This window comes from Pteronotus mesoamericanus, unplaced genomic scaffold (genome assembly GCF_021234165.1).
Source record: "Pteronotus mesoamericanus isolate MK-2021 breed Mesoamerican mustached bat unplaced genomic scaffold, CSHL_Meso_final contig_101, whole genome shotgun sequence".
Taxonomy (NCBI): domain Eukaryota; kingdom Metazoa; phylum Chordata; class Mammalia; order Chiroptera; family Mormoopidae; genus Pteronotus; species Pteronotus mesoamericanus.
Window position 1 is genome coordinate 7,729,514 of NW_026555001.1, and position 17,175 is coordinate 7,746,688.

The following is a 17,175-nucleotide window of genomic DNA, read 5'->3' on the forward strand; positions in this document are numbered from 1 at the left end:
AAGAAGGGGCTGCAGTCCCAGCCATTCTTTAGAGCCCTGGAGCCTGGGAAGCTTGTCAGTTATGAGATCATCGAGGTCTAAAATTGTCATTGTGGTCCCAAATAACAGAGCCTATAGAAAGACTAAAAAATTTGCTTTTTGAGTAATGAGGATTCACCACCATCTTCTTCTCTTCTGTTTAATGAATAATCGATGCTTGCACGCATGAACGGAGCCTGAACCTTAGCCACCCACCCTTCCCTAACGAGGGGCCTTTACCACAGCTCCTGAAAACGTCTTCAGAACCAGCCTCCTTTAAGCTGGGAGCTTTCGCTGCACTGACCCGCGTGCCCCTGAATTCCAGGCTTCCCACTCCGCCCACCACGGAGCCCTGGGCAGACAGTGTGGCAATTACCAGCCTGGCTTCTAGGAGTCGCATTGCAGCAGTTTTCTGACCGATGGCCGGAGGTTCCAACTTTCTGGCTACCGAAGCCCACACCGACGGAGCTGCTTGGAGAAAAGAGGGGCTTTCAGACACAATTTGCTTGTCCCCGGTGACCACCCCTCCTCCGCCCCAGGACCGTATCTAAGGGAAAAACTATCATTAGGGATTGCGCGTTGTAGACTTACAGCACCAAGGCTGCGACCCTTCCCTCCCTTTGGGTCAGCAGGAGGCGTGGCCTCCCCCCGGCCTAATAGGAGGGCGCTGGCCGTACCCGCACCTTACCACCAACGCCCCCCTCCCAGGACCGCCGGGCTCTGGGCGCCCCTGCACCGCGCGGGCCCGGCGACCGCGCACGGCCCGGAGGCGTCTGCTGTGGATAGAGGATGAGCCTGCTTGGCCCGCGGCCCAGTCCGCTCGCGCTCGCGGCCTCGGAATGTAAGAGCGTTTCGCGCCCAGGGTCCCGCGGTGCGGGAGCAACGGCAACAAGTCCACGCGGCGCGGAAGCGGTCGGAGGACCCCGGGCTCCGGCGGGGCAGTCGGCTCGGGAGCCCCAGCCGCGGCTGCCCCTCTGAGCCCCGTGCATGTGCGTCCCGCAGGCCCATCAGGCGGAGAAGAAACCTGGAAAGCCGAAGTGTAGACGCGGGTTGGCAGATCCTAGTTTGCGAACCGAGTTGGAGTGCTTCTCGGCGATGGGCACCTGTCGCAGCCAATAGCTGGCACGTCGCCTTCCCCCTTGTCTGCGGACGGGCTGTGGCTCCGCACACCAGGTCCTAGCTGAGCTCTGGGCTCCTGGCCCGAGAGCTCGGTGGCTTCGCTCCCTGCTGGCTCACCGCGCTTCCCCAAGTCCCCCGCGCCTCCCGCGCGCCTCCCCAGCCAACAGCTCTGCTATAAACCCCCTCCATGGCTCTCACCCCCGCCCGGGGGAACCCTACCGCCACCTTCTCACCCTGCCCCACCTGTGGCCCATGCTCAGTGTCCCTTGCAAGGGCGAGTGTTTGTGGAGGTTGGCCTGATAAGGACCGTCCAGGAAGACGGTGACCTGTGGGGAAAATGTTGCTTTAAGTAGCTTAAAGATGCTTTTAGTTCGCCGGGCTGGTGTTCAGTGTCCTGATTGCCTGTCAGTGGGAAGAGAAATCGAGGACTCATGACCAGCCCATCATTTAGTTTGTTTACTGTGTTCAGTGCTTCCCCATCCCAGCAGGTGTTTGTTTTTTGTTTCTTCATCCTAGATGATTCTGAGGCAAACCACTGACAGAGCTAGAAAATTGTGAGCTGTGCTTGTCCAAACTCACTGCATAACTTGCTCTGTGTGAACTGTAATTTCCTATGAGTCTCTGATTTCATTTTCCTCTGAGTTTTGGTGGACACTCGGTGATGGACCACCGCTTCCGCTCTTCATCTTCTCAGAGAACGCATGCTGAGAGTAACCTATCCAAAGAATCTTAGGGAGACTTGTGTTCACAGGACTTTTAAAAGCTAGTCAGAGAGGACCCTTCGCCCGGCAGCCTTCTTCAGAGCTGAGGACGCATGAGCCATCTGCAGAACTTGCTGCTGGATTCCCTCCTGGGCACGAAGCATGTGGACAGTGCGGCCCTCATCAAAATCCACGAGCGGAGCCTGTGTGTAGCATCACCAGGGTTCAGTGTAAGAAAAATAAGTGTGGGCATAGAGTTTTAAATTAAAAAAAAAAAAGAGAAGAGTCTGGGCACAGGAGTTTTAAGCACACTTTTTCTATAAAGAGCCATAGTAAACATTTTAGGTTTCCAGGACATATGGACTGGGCCACAACTACACAATCACTCCGCAGTTGTAATGGAAAGCAGCCATACACAATACAACCAAAGAATGGATATGACCGTATTCCAATAAAGCTTTAATTATGGACACTGAAATTTTAATGTCATGTAAGTTTTACACATCACAAAATTATTCTTTTGATTTCCCCCCCTACTACTTAAAAGTGTAAAAACCATTCTTAGCTTGCAGGCGTATAAAAACAGGGAGTGGGCCCGATGTGGCCAGCCTGGCAGAGTTTGCTGACTCCCCATCTATTTAACCTCTGCAGGTAATGCCCAGTGATGTCCGGACACTTGTGAATGGGTTTGCCAAGAACCCTTTGCAAGTCAGAAGAGAAGGACTGTATTTCAAGGAAAAGGACTATAAATGTGTCCGGGCAGATGATTATTCTCTTTATGCTAAGAATGTGAGTATTGAAGATTTGAAGACAGCCGTGTAAAACCTTAAGAATTCGACTTCAATTTTCAGTGTCTCTTATAATGTCATCTAAAAAACAGACACAGCCCATTGTTGCAGTGGCAATGTTTGAGACAGCAGTCTAGTGCCAGGAGAGCATATGCAAAAGGAAGAAGTACTTACAGAGGGCCTGGTTTGAGAAATGTTTGTTGGAGAATCTATCAACTAAACCTTGCCTGAACTGCCTCTTTCCATCTACAGTCCATCCTTTGTATTCTGCATCCTCCTTAAAAAATAAAAAAATAAAAACGTGCTGCCACCCGGTGCTTAAAACCTCTCTTGACTTTCTGTTGCCTGTAATGAATTAAGGGGATGAAATCTCATTTACTAGAAGCCCTATTTTATGGATTAGGCACACTTCATCCACATTGTAAATGAAGTAGCCTCAATTTACAGATGAGGAAACTGAGGCTAAGCAAGGTTAGGTAACTCTTCTGTAGTCATGCAGCAGGAAATGGAGGTGCTGGGATTCAAGCCCAGAGCTCTCCAGTTTCAAAATGTGTATTTAACCTTTCTCGTTGGGATAGGGGTATATGGCAATCAATTGGGGGACTTTTTCAAAATACCCATGCTGTTACTACAACAGCCTAAAACTTTTAGAATAAAAATAACTAAATTAGTGGAACAGAGTGGAGAGTCCAGAAACAAATGCATGAACACATATATGGAAGTCAGCAAATGGTTAAAAATACAGCTGGAGCGCAACTGGTAGTCCTGTGATTAGACCCAAGAGTAAGACATTCAATTTTACTCTTATCCAGGAAAACACTGGTGTGGTTGTTGTGAAGACCAACCTGTACCTTCTGGTGGCAACTTACACTGAGGGCATGTATCCCAGTGTCTGTGTGGAAGCCACAGAGAAGCTGGGTAAGTTTGTCTCCCAGTGCCTGTCTTTGTTCCCTGTGGTGGTCGAGTCTTCTGACTGCAAGTGACAGAGACCAAATCCGCTAGGACACAGGAGTAGGAATTGACTGGGAGGATACTGAGGATTCTTTTAGAACCACTGGAAGGATGGAGTCCAGCTGAGCCATAGGGAAAATGATTCCAACGCTGCCAGAACTTTTGTCTGGTCTCTCCTAAGAGAATCAGGTTTGCTCTGTCCCATTGTGAACTGCCATCTTTCCTGCCTGGAACTGTGGCCAAGCCTCACATCCTACCTCTTCATTTCTTTTGAGACCCTGATTTGACAAGTCTTAGATCATATGGTTTACCCTTATAGTGTTCATCTGGGTGGTGGAGGAGGAGGGAGGCAACAGGTTAAACAAACAAAAGATGTAGGGGAACTGCTCTATAGAAAGAGACTTTTTACAGAAAAAGAAATTATTATGAACCGGGCAGCCAGCTTGTTATCTACTCCAATCTCCTTCCATGTCTATATATTTTTGATTAAAGATCTAATATAGAACTGGGAAATTATATCTATGTGAGCTCAGCTTAATAAATGATATACACTGTGATTGTGTTTAGATTTATAATCTAAACTGAAGTGTCTAAAAAAATTTTGGAGTTGCTTGAGCAATCTTTTGAAATAGTTCTTTCCTTCTACTAACAAGGAAAGTAGCAGTTCTTTCATTCTTTCAACAAACACTCAGTGGTGATCTACCACATGCACTGCACTATCCTAATAAACTAGGAAATCCTTCCATGCCTGTATATGTGCTATCTTATCTTCCTGAAATGTCTTCCTTTTCTGTTCCCACCCCTTCACATCCAGTTGGCATAGTCCTAGAAAGTGAAGACCCGAGTGAGACCTTAGGCGTCTCTTCACTGTGCTATGTATTTTACGCATACCTTCATTATTACTGCCATTATGTTTCTTTGTTTACCTAGACTGTAACCATTCTCCTTTCTCCAGTACCTTAGTGTCAAATGTTGTGTAGGCAATTAATTCACGTTTGATGAACAAATAAATGAATGGTTCCTGCCTAACAGAATCAGGAGAGGCTCTGGAGGCTGAATCTTAAAGGATTAATTGAGAAATTCTGTACCATCAGAGAAACCATACATTCTTTTTTTTTTCAAGTTCTCACATTTTTAATACTCCCATTGTCTTATTTGTATATGCACATTGCAAAAAAAATGGTGCTGAAAGATCATCACAAATAATATATGTGATATACTTCTGAGGCTTCAGAAGGGAGAGTTCTAGGGTGTGTGATAATGTTGCATCACTAAAAAAGTGTATCACTAAGTGAGCATGCTTCAAGGATATTACATTAAAACTACTGAAAGAATCAAAATTTGATAGTGTGACCCAATTAAAACATTAACCTCAATTTTAAAGAAAGTGTATGTTTCAGGATGAGTTCTTTTTAAGAAAATTTTATTAGAAATTATACATCCTTGCTTAAAGCCACAAAAGCCTCCAAAGAATGTGTATTAGTCTGACGGAGACAGCTGACATCACGCCACTAAGACCCACTGCTGTGGGACGGGGATGGGCTCTCTTGAAAGTGGTTGGATGCTCGTGAGGGATGGACAGAGCCGATACCCACTCAGGAGCCAGTTACATGTCTCACTACTTCTATTTCCTTCACTTCTTTTTTAATTATATTTTTTCTATATAATTATATTTTGATAAATATGTGTATATTTATCAAAAACTACACATTATAATTACAGAAATGAGAAGTAAAGAATTATGACTATTTAAATTTTTATTATGAAAAATTCTAAGAGCATAATTGATATTTTTAAGTTTCTACCTCCCCTGCTAGACAATGAATTCCTTGAGGGCGGGGACTGGGTCCTAACTATCACCAATCCTTGTATCTTCAACACCCAACACAGTGCCTAGAACCTGGTAGTCACTCGCCAATGTTTATGGATAAACAAATAAATGAATGAATCATATTGTGGTGATAATTTGCTGCTCACAAATAATAATCATGTTCTTTTTTTTTCAGGAGAATATCTAAGAAAAAAAGGAAATTAAGTCATCAGAAGACTATGAAGGACACCTTTTAATATTTTAGAAAATAACTATAGATCCCAAAGAAAAAGTAATGCCTTCTTTTGTTGTTGAAAAAGACTACATAGAATATACTAAAAAGGAAGAATGAATTAATAGAGCAATTTTTTCTATTTCAAAAGATCTTCTTTCATTGGAATTATTGGATCAACTTGTTTTGGGTTTTTTTTAACATGTTAGTCATTGGCATGCGTGTGAGAACACTGATAGTTTCACAGGGCATATCTGTTGGAAGCAATTATATGATTGTCTTTACTTTTATATGTTTTTTACACTTATTTTTAATTGTGGTAAAATAGATATAATATAAAATTTCCCATCTCAGCCACTTTCAGTGTCCAGTTCAGTGGAATTAAGTACATTCAGGCCGTTGTGCAGACATCACCAACCATTCATCTCCAGGACCCTTTCGGTCTTGCAGAACTGAAACTCTGTACCCACCAAGCACTAACTCCCTGCCCGCCTTTCCCTCCAGCCCCGCCCTGGCAACCGCCCTTCCACTTCCTGCCTCTCTGAATTTGACTACTTTAGGTACCCCATATAAATGGAATCATACAATATTTACCCTTTTGTGTCTGGTTATTCACTCAGGATAATATATTCATGGTTTATTTATATTGTACTATGTGTCAAAATTTTATTCCTTTTTAAGGCTGAACAATATTCCATTGTACATATATACCACATTTTGGTTATGCATTCGTTTGTCAATGGACACATGGATTGTTTCCACCTTTTTGGCTATTGTAAATAATGTTGCTGTGAACATGGGTATACAAATATCTGTTTGAGTCCCTGCTTTTATTTATTTTGAGTGTACACCGAGAGTAATGGCTAGGCCGTATGGGCCTGCTTGCCTGCCTGCCTTCCTTCTCTTCTTTTTTTCTCTCTTTCCTTCAGAACTGCCATATTGTTTTCCACAGCAGCTGCACCATTTTACATTCCCACCGGCAGTGCTGAGAGATTCCAATTTCTCCACATTCTTGCTAACACTTGTTATTTTCTGGTTTTGGATAATTGCCATTCTATTGGATATGATGAAGTGGATCTCATTGTGGTTTTGATTTGCATTTCTCTAACAATTGGTAATGTTGAGCATCTTTTTATGTGCTTATTGGACATTTGAGTATCTTCTTCAGAGAAATGTCTATTCGAGTCCTTTGCCTATTTTTCAATTGGAGTGTTTGTTTTTTTGCTGTTGCTGTGTAGGGGTTCTTTATATATTCTGGATATTAACCCCTTATTAGATATATCATTTGCAAATATTTTCTCCCATTCTATAGGTTGCCTTTCTACTGTTTAGACAGTGTCCTTCAATGTGCAAAGTTTTAATTTTGAAATAATCCAATTTACTTATTTTTTCTTTTGTTGACTGTACTTTTGGTGTCATATCCAAGAAATCTTTGCCAAATTTAATGTTATGAAACTTTTCCTGTTTTCTTCTATGAGTTTTATAATTTTAGTTCTTATATTTAGGTCTTTGATCCATTTTGAGTTGAATTTTACACATTATGTAAGGTAAGGTTTCACCTTCATTCTTTTCCACTTCAAAGCTTTACAAAAAAGTTTCCTTAAAGTTATTAAAAATGGTTCTCTCTGGTTCTCTCTATCCATACTGCTCAACCTCCCTGATCAGTTTATCACTTTATCACTTTATCCCATTACCTAGTACAATGTTTATCACACAGGACGCATTCAATTATCTGTGACTAAATATTTAAAGTAAGGAAGAAAGGAGGAAAGAAGGAAGGAAGAAGAAGGAACCCACTGGAAATGATGCAAGTGTTCTGGCTCAAGCTAATTGTCTAGTTCCCTGAGCAGGTCTGGCCCGAGAAGAGCCCCTTACCCAGCTAGTGCCCAGACCTGCATCGGCCCACTCCGTTCTCAGTAGCCTGAACATCCCAGAACCTCTTCAGATTTGAGACTCATTCTTGGGATCCTAATTAAGTCACTCTGGGGTCACCCTAAAACGGTTCTGTGGAACGGGCTGTTTTTCTATCTCCCTGGCAGACACAAAAGAGGCGGGGATTAGAGCAGGCTGGGTTGCCTGCAGGGGAGGGATGGGTGGAGAAAGGAGGGAGAAAGGGAAACCCGGAAGGGGATGCTTTGCGGGAGAATTAGGTGAACATAGTGAGCGGGGGTTGCTCACCATATTCTATTTATAGATTCTAGAGAACTTCTAGGAAAAGACGCTGTTAATTGGCTTAGCTGTGTTAAAAGATTACTAATTACAGTCATTTCTGGGAATTGCTGCTTAACATTTCTAGCTAATCACTGTTCAGGCTGCAAGTATTAGCCCTGTCATGAACATCTGTCAGAGCATCTTTTGTTGTAAATTTTATTTAATTGCAACACCTGCTCATGACAATCCCCTCTATCCTCATGCAGCCAAGCTGCTTCCTCGGGACTAAAAACAACCCAGAAGGAATGCTTTCTAAGAACAAAGGGGGTAGGGCGGAATAAATACCTATAGATATACCACATAATTACTTTTTATTTGGGGTGAATTTGGGTAGCAGGAGGTCACCAAAGCACAAAAAAAATTTCTTTGCAGCCTCTGGGCTCCTCTTCTTATCCTCACCAACACACACACACACACACACACACACACACACACACACATGCACACGCACACACACCACTCTTTGAACAGGGGAACCATGACAGCTTCAGAGACTGCGGCATCCAATCTGCAAACCTATGCGTGCTAGTGCTTTGCAGATGAACAGAAGTTGTTTTTCCCATTTTACAAAACAGGATACAAAGGCCTAAGTTCCTGCCTAATGGTGCCCGGGTCACTCAGGAAATCTGTGTTGTATCAAGCAATGTGGGGTTTGAATATGAACAAAGGAAGGTCAGGTTAAATCCAAAAAAAGACATCTCGACTATTAGCTTCGAAACGTCTGTCATCCCTTGCACTGGAGCTAGTTTTGCAAAGAAACTTTCCAAAACTCATTTCGTGCATGTGCGTTCATGTGTGACCCTTTGGGCAGTCTGGAAAGAAGCAGGTCAACAAGACCCCGGCTCCCAAGCCCAATGCCTGTCACTGCCATCTCTGCTTGGAGGCGATCGCCTGGGATACCTGACCAGGGCTTCTCCGCCAAGGTCGGAATGCAGACAGGGAATTGCATACACAGAGAAGGAAAACATACTGGAATCGCTTAGTTCCTATATAAATTCATCAACTTTTATCCAGTCAACATGTGGCATTGACACAAGGTGATCACCCTCTCCAGGCCTGTCGTTCAAATAAAGACACTGCAGAACACAAAAGGCACGTCAAGACCACCGCCACGGCAGGCTGAGAGAAAATCTAGGCTAGGAATCAAGAGTGGAAACAAGCTCTGCTGTTTTAAAATGTTACTTACTTGCCCTGGTTGGTGTGGCTCAGTGGACTGAGTGCTGGAATGCAAACCAAAAGGTTGCCGTTTTGATTCCCAGTCAGGGCACTGGGTTGCTTGGGTTGTAGGCCAGGTCCACAGTAGGGGGCACTCGAGAGACAACCACACATTGATGTTTCTCTCCCTCTCTCCTTTCCCCTTTCTAAAAATAAATAAAATCTGAAAAAAATAAAATAAAATAAAACATTACTTAACTACTGTTACAGAAAAAGAGTAGGGAATCAGGAATCAGAAAATAAAATATAGGAGTGAGATTTTAAAATAATCAAACATTTTCTCCTTAAAAGTACTACTTCCATGTCAAATCATAAGTTGGGCCTTTGTATCCTGCCCCCACACAATAACTGGATTATTGGGTAAGAACAAAATGATAAAGTTTAGAAGCCACCTAGAGCAATTTGCATCTGATGTATGAATCCCTTCTCTGTGCCCCAACATCTAGCCATCCTGTTTCTGTCTCAAAACTTTAAGTGACAACAAATCCATTGCCTTTGGAGCATGCTGATTGAGGGGCTGAACACTCCGCCACTATATCCCTCTGTAGCCCTGGTGTTGTCTTTTGGAGACACACAAGTCCAATCTCTCTTCGGTACGCAAGCCTTTCTTTCCCCACTATGAAACCTCAGTTATGTACCTCTTAAGACTGGCCTTACATTCCCAAATCTACGATCACTCCTGAGTCACAGTGTCAGGCTCGCTTACCATCCCCGTTGTCCTAGTCCCAGTTTGCAAATACTCCTCCACGGTGGGGTAGTGGCAACCGAACCCATACCACATCCTGAGGTTCGACTAGGTTTACCAGGTATCTGTCATACTTTTGACCACCTGGCAACTTTTGACCATTTCCTCTTGGGAGCCTGCTTGTCCTTAAGAAAGAAGTCAGAGCTTGCTTTCCAATCTTTCCTGGCAGCTAAGTTTTGGGCATGTGATCCAGACTCCTGTGATGATACAATCATGTGAGGCTGTGACTTGGAAGCAATGGACAAGAAGAAGAACTATACTGAAACCATTTTGGGAAGGGAGGACAGGGTGACATGCAGCATTTCACCGAGAGGGGTGGTGAGGTTCTTTGGATAGAGAACCAAGCCCAGAAATTGAGGGATAAGCTACTGTGCTAGGCAGAATGGTGGCCTTCCAAAGATGTCCATATGTCTAAACCTTCAGAAACTGAAGAGGAGCATGTGACCTCACATGGCAGATGTGCTCAAGTTTAGGATCTTGAGATGGAGAGGTTATCCTGGATTACCTGTGTGGGCCTGAGGTAATCCATTGAGCCCTTGTAAGAGGGAGGCAGGAGGGTCAGTCAGGGAAGTCGATGTGATGATGGGTGACGGAAGCTGGGGGAGAAAAGCAGATATTGTAACAGGGCACATCCAGGGCCCCCCCCAAAGTGTAACTGGGACAGGGTCCAGAGATTGGGGTGTCCAAAAAAATATATTCTCCCCATCCCAGGGCTGGCTGCCATGGGGTGTGGGAGCCTTGAGCAGAGCCATGGAGACTCATTTTGCATGTCAATAACAGGATAGCTTCATTCCTCATATGCAAAGAGGGGGATTTTGCACATCACCAAAGCTAATCAGGAAGGTTTAAAAGACTTAATACAGAATGTAACTGGGAGAGAGAGGAGAGACAGGGGCCTGCAGGAGAGAGAAAGGGACACAGACTCTGGGGAACAGTGTGAAGACCATGCGGGTAGGAAGAGCGGAGAAAGGACTCTTGCTGGTGGGCCATGAGAAGGTGCCACATGGTTATGGATTAAGAGCTGGAGATCGTGGCGACACAGCGGATGGTGCTGAGACCCGTGAGAGGCCTGCCTAGCTGAGCCCCGGACTTCTGTTCTTTTTCTTCTGAAGGACGGTACCCCTGACTGGCCTGACTGGCCTAACTGGGCAAAAGGGGGAAGGCAGGACTGTGTGTGTGCTGGTGGTTGTTTTAAGGGGATTTTGAGATTTAAGGGCAACAGTTAGCCATTAATCAAAGCTGTATAACTTTGAATAAATAGTTCCTTTCCTTTTCACCAAACTCTACCATTCAGAGCCATAATTCCAAGGGTGGCAGGCAAAGGACCTACAACTGAGGGACCCCAGGGAAGGGGTAGTCATTGTTTGGTAATAGCATCTGGGCACCCCATCCCCCAACGGGTCCATTTGTTCGGTAACAATATGTAGACAAAAGCAGAAATCAGAGAGAGAGAGATCAGAAGAAGTCACTCTGCTGGCTTTCAGGCTAGTGAAAAGGACCACGAGCCAAGGAATGCAGGTGGCCCCTAGAAGTTGGAAAAGGCAAGGAAAACCACTCTCCCTAGAGCTTCTAGAAAGGAACACAGCCCTGCTGACACCTTGACTTTAGCCCAGTGAGACCTGCTTTGGGCTTCTGACTTTCAGAACTATGTGAGAATAAATTTGTGTTGCCTTAGACTACTCAGTTTGTGGTACCTTGTTATAGCAGGAGCAGAGAACTAATACCACCTAGGTAAGCCCAGTGATGGTGATGGCAAGTCCCCAGTAGAGTAATTTCATACAATGTAGGCACTTACCTGAGCAGCACGGCTTCATTCAGAGAAGTTTAGAGACAATGTGAAACTTGGGGTGGGGGTGGGGTGGGTTTTACTCAGCCATGGAATTTTTTTAAGAACAAAAAAAGAAAAAGAAAAGAAAAAAAATGTTATGATCTTGGTTGTATCTAAAAGCAAAGACTTTGCTATTTTAGATTATAAACTGGTCTGGATGTAAACCAGCTGATGTATGGACAATCTAATGGGTTCAATGGGTTTTTCAACCCTTGTAATTATCTTTCTGCTAAAGTAAATGTTAGCCTAACCATTGACATTTGATGAGCCACCCTGTGCTACCCAAGAGAGATAAACTTAAATCATTTTTTGAGATGTTAATACACATTTCATATCATAGGACATTATTTTATTATGATATATAGAAATACATTCATATACATGTGTAGTTAAGTTCAAATAATTGTATTGAATATGTATGCACATTTTTGTTTTCCTGAATATGCATAGTTTTTAAAAACATGTCACTCCTTACAGGAGAAATAGTGACTTTTCTTTGCAAGTCTGAAGACCAGGCAGTGGTATTGGAGAGACCAGGATGAGGACCTACTAGTGAAACCACATTAAAGATGAAGTGGTTCTGTAGGAACCACAGGCCTCTTAGGTTGTGATTTTGCTGAGACTGATTACATGTTGCCCTACTCCAGCAAAGTGCATGCTACCACTTCTCAGGTTAATGAAAACAATCTTTCTCAAAAGATAAGAAACTTGTCATTTCTCAGTAAGAGGACAGCCTTTCAAATTAGACATAAATAAAACCATAACAAGAAGGCCTCAATCATTTATAGCTATTAATTTCATTCTCTTTGAAAAAGCCCAGAGAAAGAGGTAAGTGACAAGTAGTTCATACACAGAGACATGGGCGAACTCGGGACTCTTGCCAACTCTACAGGATTTAAAATAGTTCTTTGGCAACTGAGCAAGGAACGGATTCCAGGCCCAGGGGCGATTGTACACATCAGAGGAATGGGCTCCCTCCCTCCAGCTGGGGCCCCAGCTAGTCCGTGGTCTTCCCAGGCAGCCCGCTCTGCCTTCAGGGCAGCCAACTAATGCTTGACAAAAGCCAGCTGCCGGGGCAGCCCTGCCCAAGCCCATACCCACATGTTGCTACTGAAACTGTTTTAAAGATCTTATGACACATTTGCTCCCCTTAGCAAGAGAGATTGTCAGTCCCCTCCTTCCTTTCGGAGTAGGCAGTATCAACGTCCATTTGGTTGATATTAATAGGAGTCTCCATGCCAGGCATTATCAACTTGTGAGTGAGTTGACCGAGACTGGTTTATTTCACATTCAGCAAACATTTCTGGAGCACTTGCTGTGTGCAGGGTCCTGTTCTACGGTTTGGGGAAAAGTTCAGAGAGAACTAATACTAATCATTAAAAAAAGAATGGCTCAGGGAGCAATAATAAAAATAAGATCAGCTCCAAGGTGTTGCACCCTTACTGTGTGTCAGACCCTGTGGCACGCACTTCACGTAATTGTTTCATTTGACCCTCAAAACTATCCTGTGAGGTGAGTATTTTCATTCCTATTTTACAGGTGAAGAAACTAAAGCTCAGAGAAATGGAAAGACTTGACGAAGCTCAGAATATGAAGGTTGTGAGGGAAGCTGAGTCAGTGGTGATTGGAATGTCCATGAAATTTGTTGAGCAGTCACATAACTTGATCGGAGACTAAGGAAGCATATGGAGTGGAGATAGAATAAGTCAAGAGGCAGCTGTATCAGCCTTAGCATTTGGTGGAAGATGTGAAGGTTGACATGCCGATCTAAACAATATGCATATATGCTTTAAGACAATAATCATCTAAAAAAAAAAAAACTACAAAGAAAAGCCAGGAAATTGCAAATGCAAAAATTTGGGCCAAAAATTACTTCTGGGAAGGATGGGCAGAAAGGTCGAAATTGTAATTAGGGATGAAGTCTCACTAGGCTTAAGTAGTATTTATTTTTATTTTGTTTATTTTATTTTTCACCTTTACAGAGGTATCATTGACTAATAAAATTGTTTATATTTAAAATACACAATCTGATGAGTTGATATATGTATTCATTGTGAAAGAATCCCCAACATCAATTAACACATCTGTCACCTCACATATTTCCCTTGTTTTAAATTTTCTTTTTGGCGAGAACACAAGTTCTACTCTCTTACAAAGCTTTAATTATACAATGCAACAGCCCTTGAATGGCTGCCACCAGGCCTATGAACAAGCTCCTTCCAGAGGGAAGTTGGCAACCTGGTTTTATAGTTGGAGCTTTCTAGTTGTTTTTTTGTGCACAGTTGCTTCTGAGCCAGAGGGAGAAGGTGGTGGCAGGGCCCACTGGTTCCTCTGGGTTCCATGGAGGGTTGTGGCCTGCCCCAGAGGTGTGAGAGTTGGAGGCTGGGTCCTCTGGTAGCAGGGCGTAAAGTGTGCAGTAAATGTGCTTCCAGAGAGAGACCAGGAGTGGCTATTTCTACCTGTTCCCTTCATGTGGAGCCCTGGGCAGACAGCCTCAGTTGAGTGCTCACACGCTAGGTAAGAATTGTTTCTTTCTTCTCTATAGTGGATCTTAGGGACATAACCTCCATTGGCTCTCCTCAGGATAGGTGATTTGGGGGCCCATATCTTAGGAGGGAGCCTTAAAAGCTGTAGTACTAGATGTGGGGTCCAAACCCTTTGCTCCCCAGGGAGCAGCCGAGGGCTCCCTCCAGGCTGAATGGCACTGTGCCAAGGCTGGGGTTTATGGAGGAAGTGTGTCCCAGTCTTTCCTACACATTTCAATGTGGCTGTTTTCTCACTTGCCTGATGTGTAGGAGTTATTAAGCTAGTTTCTGTATTTGAACTGCTCTGTATGTTGCTGTACCTTTGGTGTATCTGTGGGAAGAGGGAAGTTCAGGTGCCTTCCTTGGTCACCATCTTATTCCCTCCCTTTACTTCATTCAAACAGTATTTAAAGCTCTGTCTCTCATGCTGTGTTGTAGACACCTGGGTGACTGTTATATTCTTCTTTGAAACCCTACGTATCAGACTTTCACAAACTCTCAGTGTAAAGTGCTCATAGTTTCTCAGGATTTTTTAGTGTCCTGAGAAAACACCAAACACCAAATAGTTTGGTTTCTTAAGTAGTAATAACTTCAAAGTAGTAGATTGTGTGGTGTTCCTTGAAAATTGGAAGTATCCTGTGATTTCACTGTGGTCTCCTGAAGGCTTCGTGTACAGGCTGGGAACCATCATACAACTTTGCATATGTCCGTGTGTATGGACTGTTTCATGGCCCTGTCTCCCCTTAAGCAGCCCCTGCCTGATGGCCCTGTTTTGTGAACTGTTTCTACCACCTTCTCCCACTGTCCTTCAGCCTTAGCAGTGGTTGTGGGTTGGTACAGATGTGAATATCTCTGCAAGCTATGAACTGATTCCCTGGTTGAAATATCTAGAGTGGACTTTCACTAATACACTAGAATAGATTTAAGTAAAAACACCTCCGCTTTGAACTGCTCATATGTCATTCTTATTTCTTTGTCTCAAGGCAAGTAGGGAATATTATATAGTTTTTAATTTATCCAATGGAACATAATTAAAGAGAGTGGAAGTGTGGACATGAGTCTTACTGAATGGGATGGGGGAGGGGCTTCGTGGCCATGGGTTAATTGCAAGAGCCAGCACAAGAGGCCTTACCACCCTTCTGAGATAGAGGCAGTGTGGACACAGAACCAGGGGTAAGCATGTGGTCATCTAACATGGCCCTCTGACCCCAAAGTAGCTCCTGTCTCTTAGGTCTTGGTACCTGAAATTCCCCTAATTGTTATTTTTCCTCCTTTGAGACATCACCCTGCATTGCTAGGAAACTTATGTTGAAATAGAATTTGTAATACAAGAATATGACTCAGTTTGACCAGGATGAGCTGGAGAGATTGGAGGAAACTTTAAAGAGTGGGGTCCTAATAGAAAGTTTGGATGTGAAGAAGCAGAAAGGAGAGGGAAGACCTTTTTGGGATGAGCCAGGAAGAGGTGGCCATGGGGACAATCAACAGAGGCCCAGGAGAGACACAGTGAGCACCTCCACCTGGATGGTGCTTTGAGCAATGTGGGCAGAGAAGGTTGGACAGGTGGGCTGGAACCTGAAGGACATCAACTACCAGACTGGATCAAGGCTTCACTCAAAAGGTGATGGGAAAGAGTCAGAGATTTCTGATCAGAGACAGAGCATATAGAAAGCAGTATGTTAGGAGAAATTCAGCCCTGAGTCTGGTGGCAGTGTGGAGAATCAATGAGAGGCAGGGAAAGACCGGAGACAGATGACTGATGAGGAGACTGTTGCAATAATCCAGGCTTGATATGATGAGGACTTCAACTAAATAGGGGTGGGGGACCAGCGAAACAAAGGACAAGAAAGCAACTAAGGATTATTCTTTGGGATTAGGCTGATTGGATAGGAGAGTTCTAGGAAATGGATGAGATTTAAGCAACGTTGATTTGTTGGAAGTACTTCCAGAATGTCACTTTATTACTTATTCACAGATTTTTATGACTTCTCCAGTGTCATTACCTAACTCATTTACAGCCTGAAAACTCACATCTACTTTCTCCATCACGTGAGAGTCAGTCCCTGTACATCTTCACAGACCAAGTAGCCTGACCTTTGAAAGAATCTTTATAACATGATAAGGTGTAATTAATTTTTTTAAACCAGTGCTTACAGAATACCTAAACTCCTCAATCCAGACTTGCTCAAGAATTACTAGAGAAGCTCAGAACTGGGAGCTAAACATTAACTCAATTTGACCAGAAGACAGAGTGCAGTGCCCTGCAGGCCAATCCAGGCCCTGTGACGGCTCCAAGCCTTATCCAGGAACCGCTCCAGGGCTCTCCAAGCTGTCCTTGCATTACGGAGGGGGTTCAAGTCTGCCAGAAAGGAAGGTCATCCTGTCAGTAAAAACATGGTTATTTTGTGCATAAGTTTGTGGTAAATAGAGCCCTTTCCAGGATTTTTTTTTTTTGAGGTTCAATCAAAGTTTGACATTTAGATGTCAAGTATGAATTAAATAGGGCATACAGTATGTATAAATGTGAAAATGTATTGGAAAATAGACAATATAAATGGCAATGAAAAAGAACCATAAATTAATTCAGCCTGTGCAAAGGAACAGAAATTCTATTGCCTTTGATGAAAGATTATCTTCTGTGCGATATGTAAGTAAAAATGCTATGGTCACATGATTACTGCTACTTTTGCCCAGGGAATAATTTTCCTGCTTGTAACTATGACTCTACCCTCAAAAGCAGAATTTCTACCTTAAGGATATTAAGCAGCTTAAGACCAATGGGCAGCCGTCACTGTTCAGCCGGTGAGTTTCCTGCAAGCCTCCACACTTACCTCTCGCAATGGATGCTGGGCACCAATCCTGTGAACCCCCTGGCAGACCCTGCCAATTTGCAGACTCAGCTCTCAACCGCCTGCCTCAGCCCATTATTTTCTCCTCGTTCTGTCCTGCTTTTGCGTGTGCAGGTGGTCAGCTTCACTCTCCCATGTCTGTTCTCCTCCTGCAGGACTCAGGGTACGATGTTCCCTTCCCAC

General features: G+C 43.8%; 1 protein-coding gene across 1 annotated transcript; it reads left to right on the top strand.

Moving 5' to 3' along the window:
• The first annotated feature begins 1,951 nt into the window (after positions 1–1,951).
• On the top strand, positions 1,952–5,612 carry PFN4 (profilin family member 4). Its single transcript, XM_054565925.1, has 4 exons — positions 1,952–2,068; positions 2,490–2,627; positions 3,439–3,544; positions 5,584–5,612. The coding sequence occupies exons 1-4, from the start codon at positions 1,952–1,954 to the stop codon at positions 5,610–5,612; spliced, it is 390 nt and encodes a 129-aa protein (XP_054421900.1).
• The last annotated feature ends 11,563 nt before the right edge of the window (positions 5,613–17,175 follow it).

Bases quoted from the DNA above. Each gene is read 5' to 3' on its own strand.
- PFN4 (XM_054565925.1), top strand. From the start codon at position 1,952: ATGAGCCATCTGCAGAACTTGCTGCTGGATTCCCTCCTGGGCACGAAG. The intron at 2,069-2,489 runs GTAAGAAAAATA...TAACCTCTGCAG, and splicing joins TAGCATCACCAGGGTTCAGT to GTAATGCCCAGTGATGTCCG. The intron at 3,545-5,583 runs GTAAGTTTGTCT...TTTTTTTTTCAG, and splicing joins GGAAGCCACAGAGAAGCTGG to GAGAATATCTAAGAAAAAAA.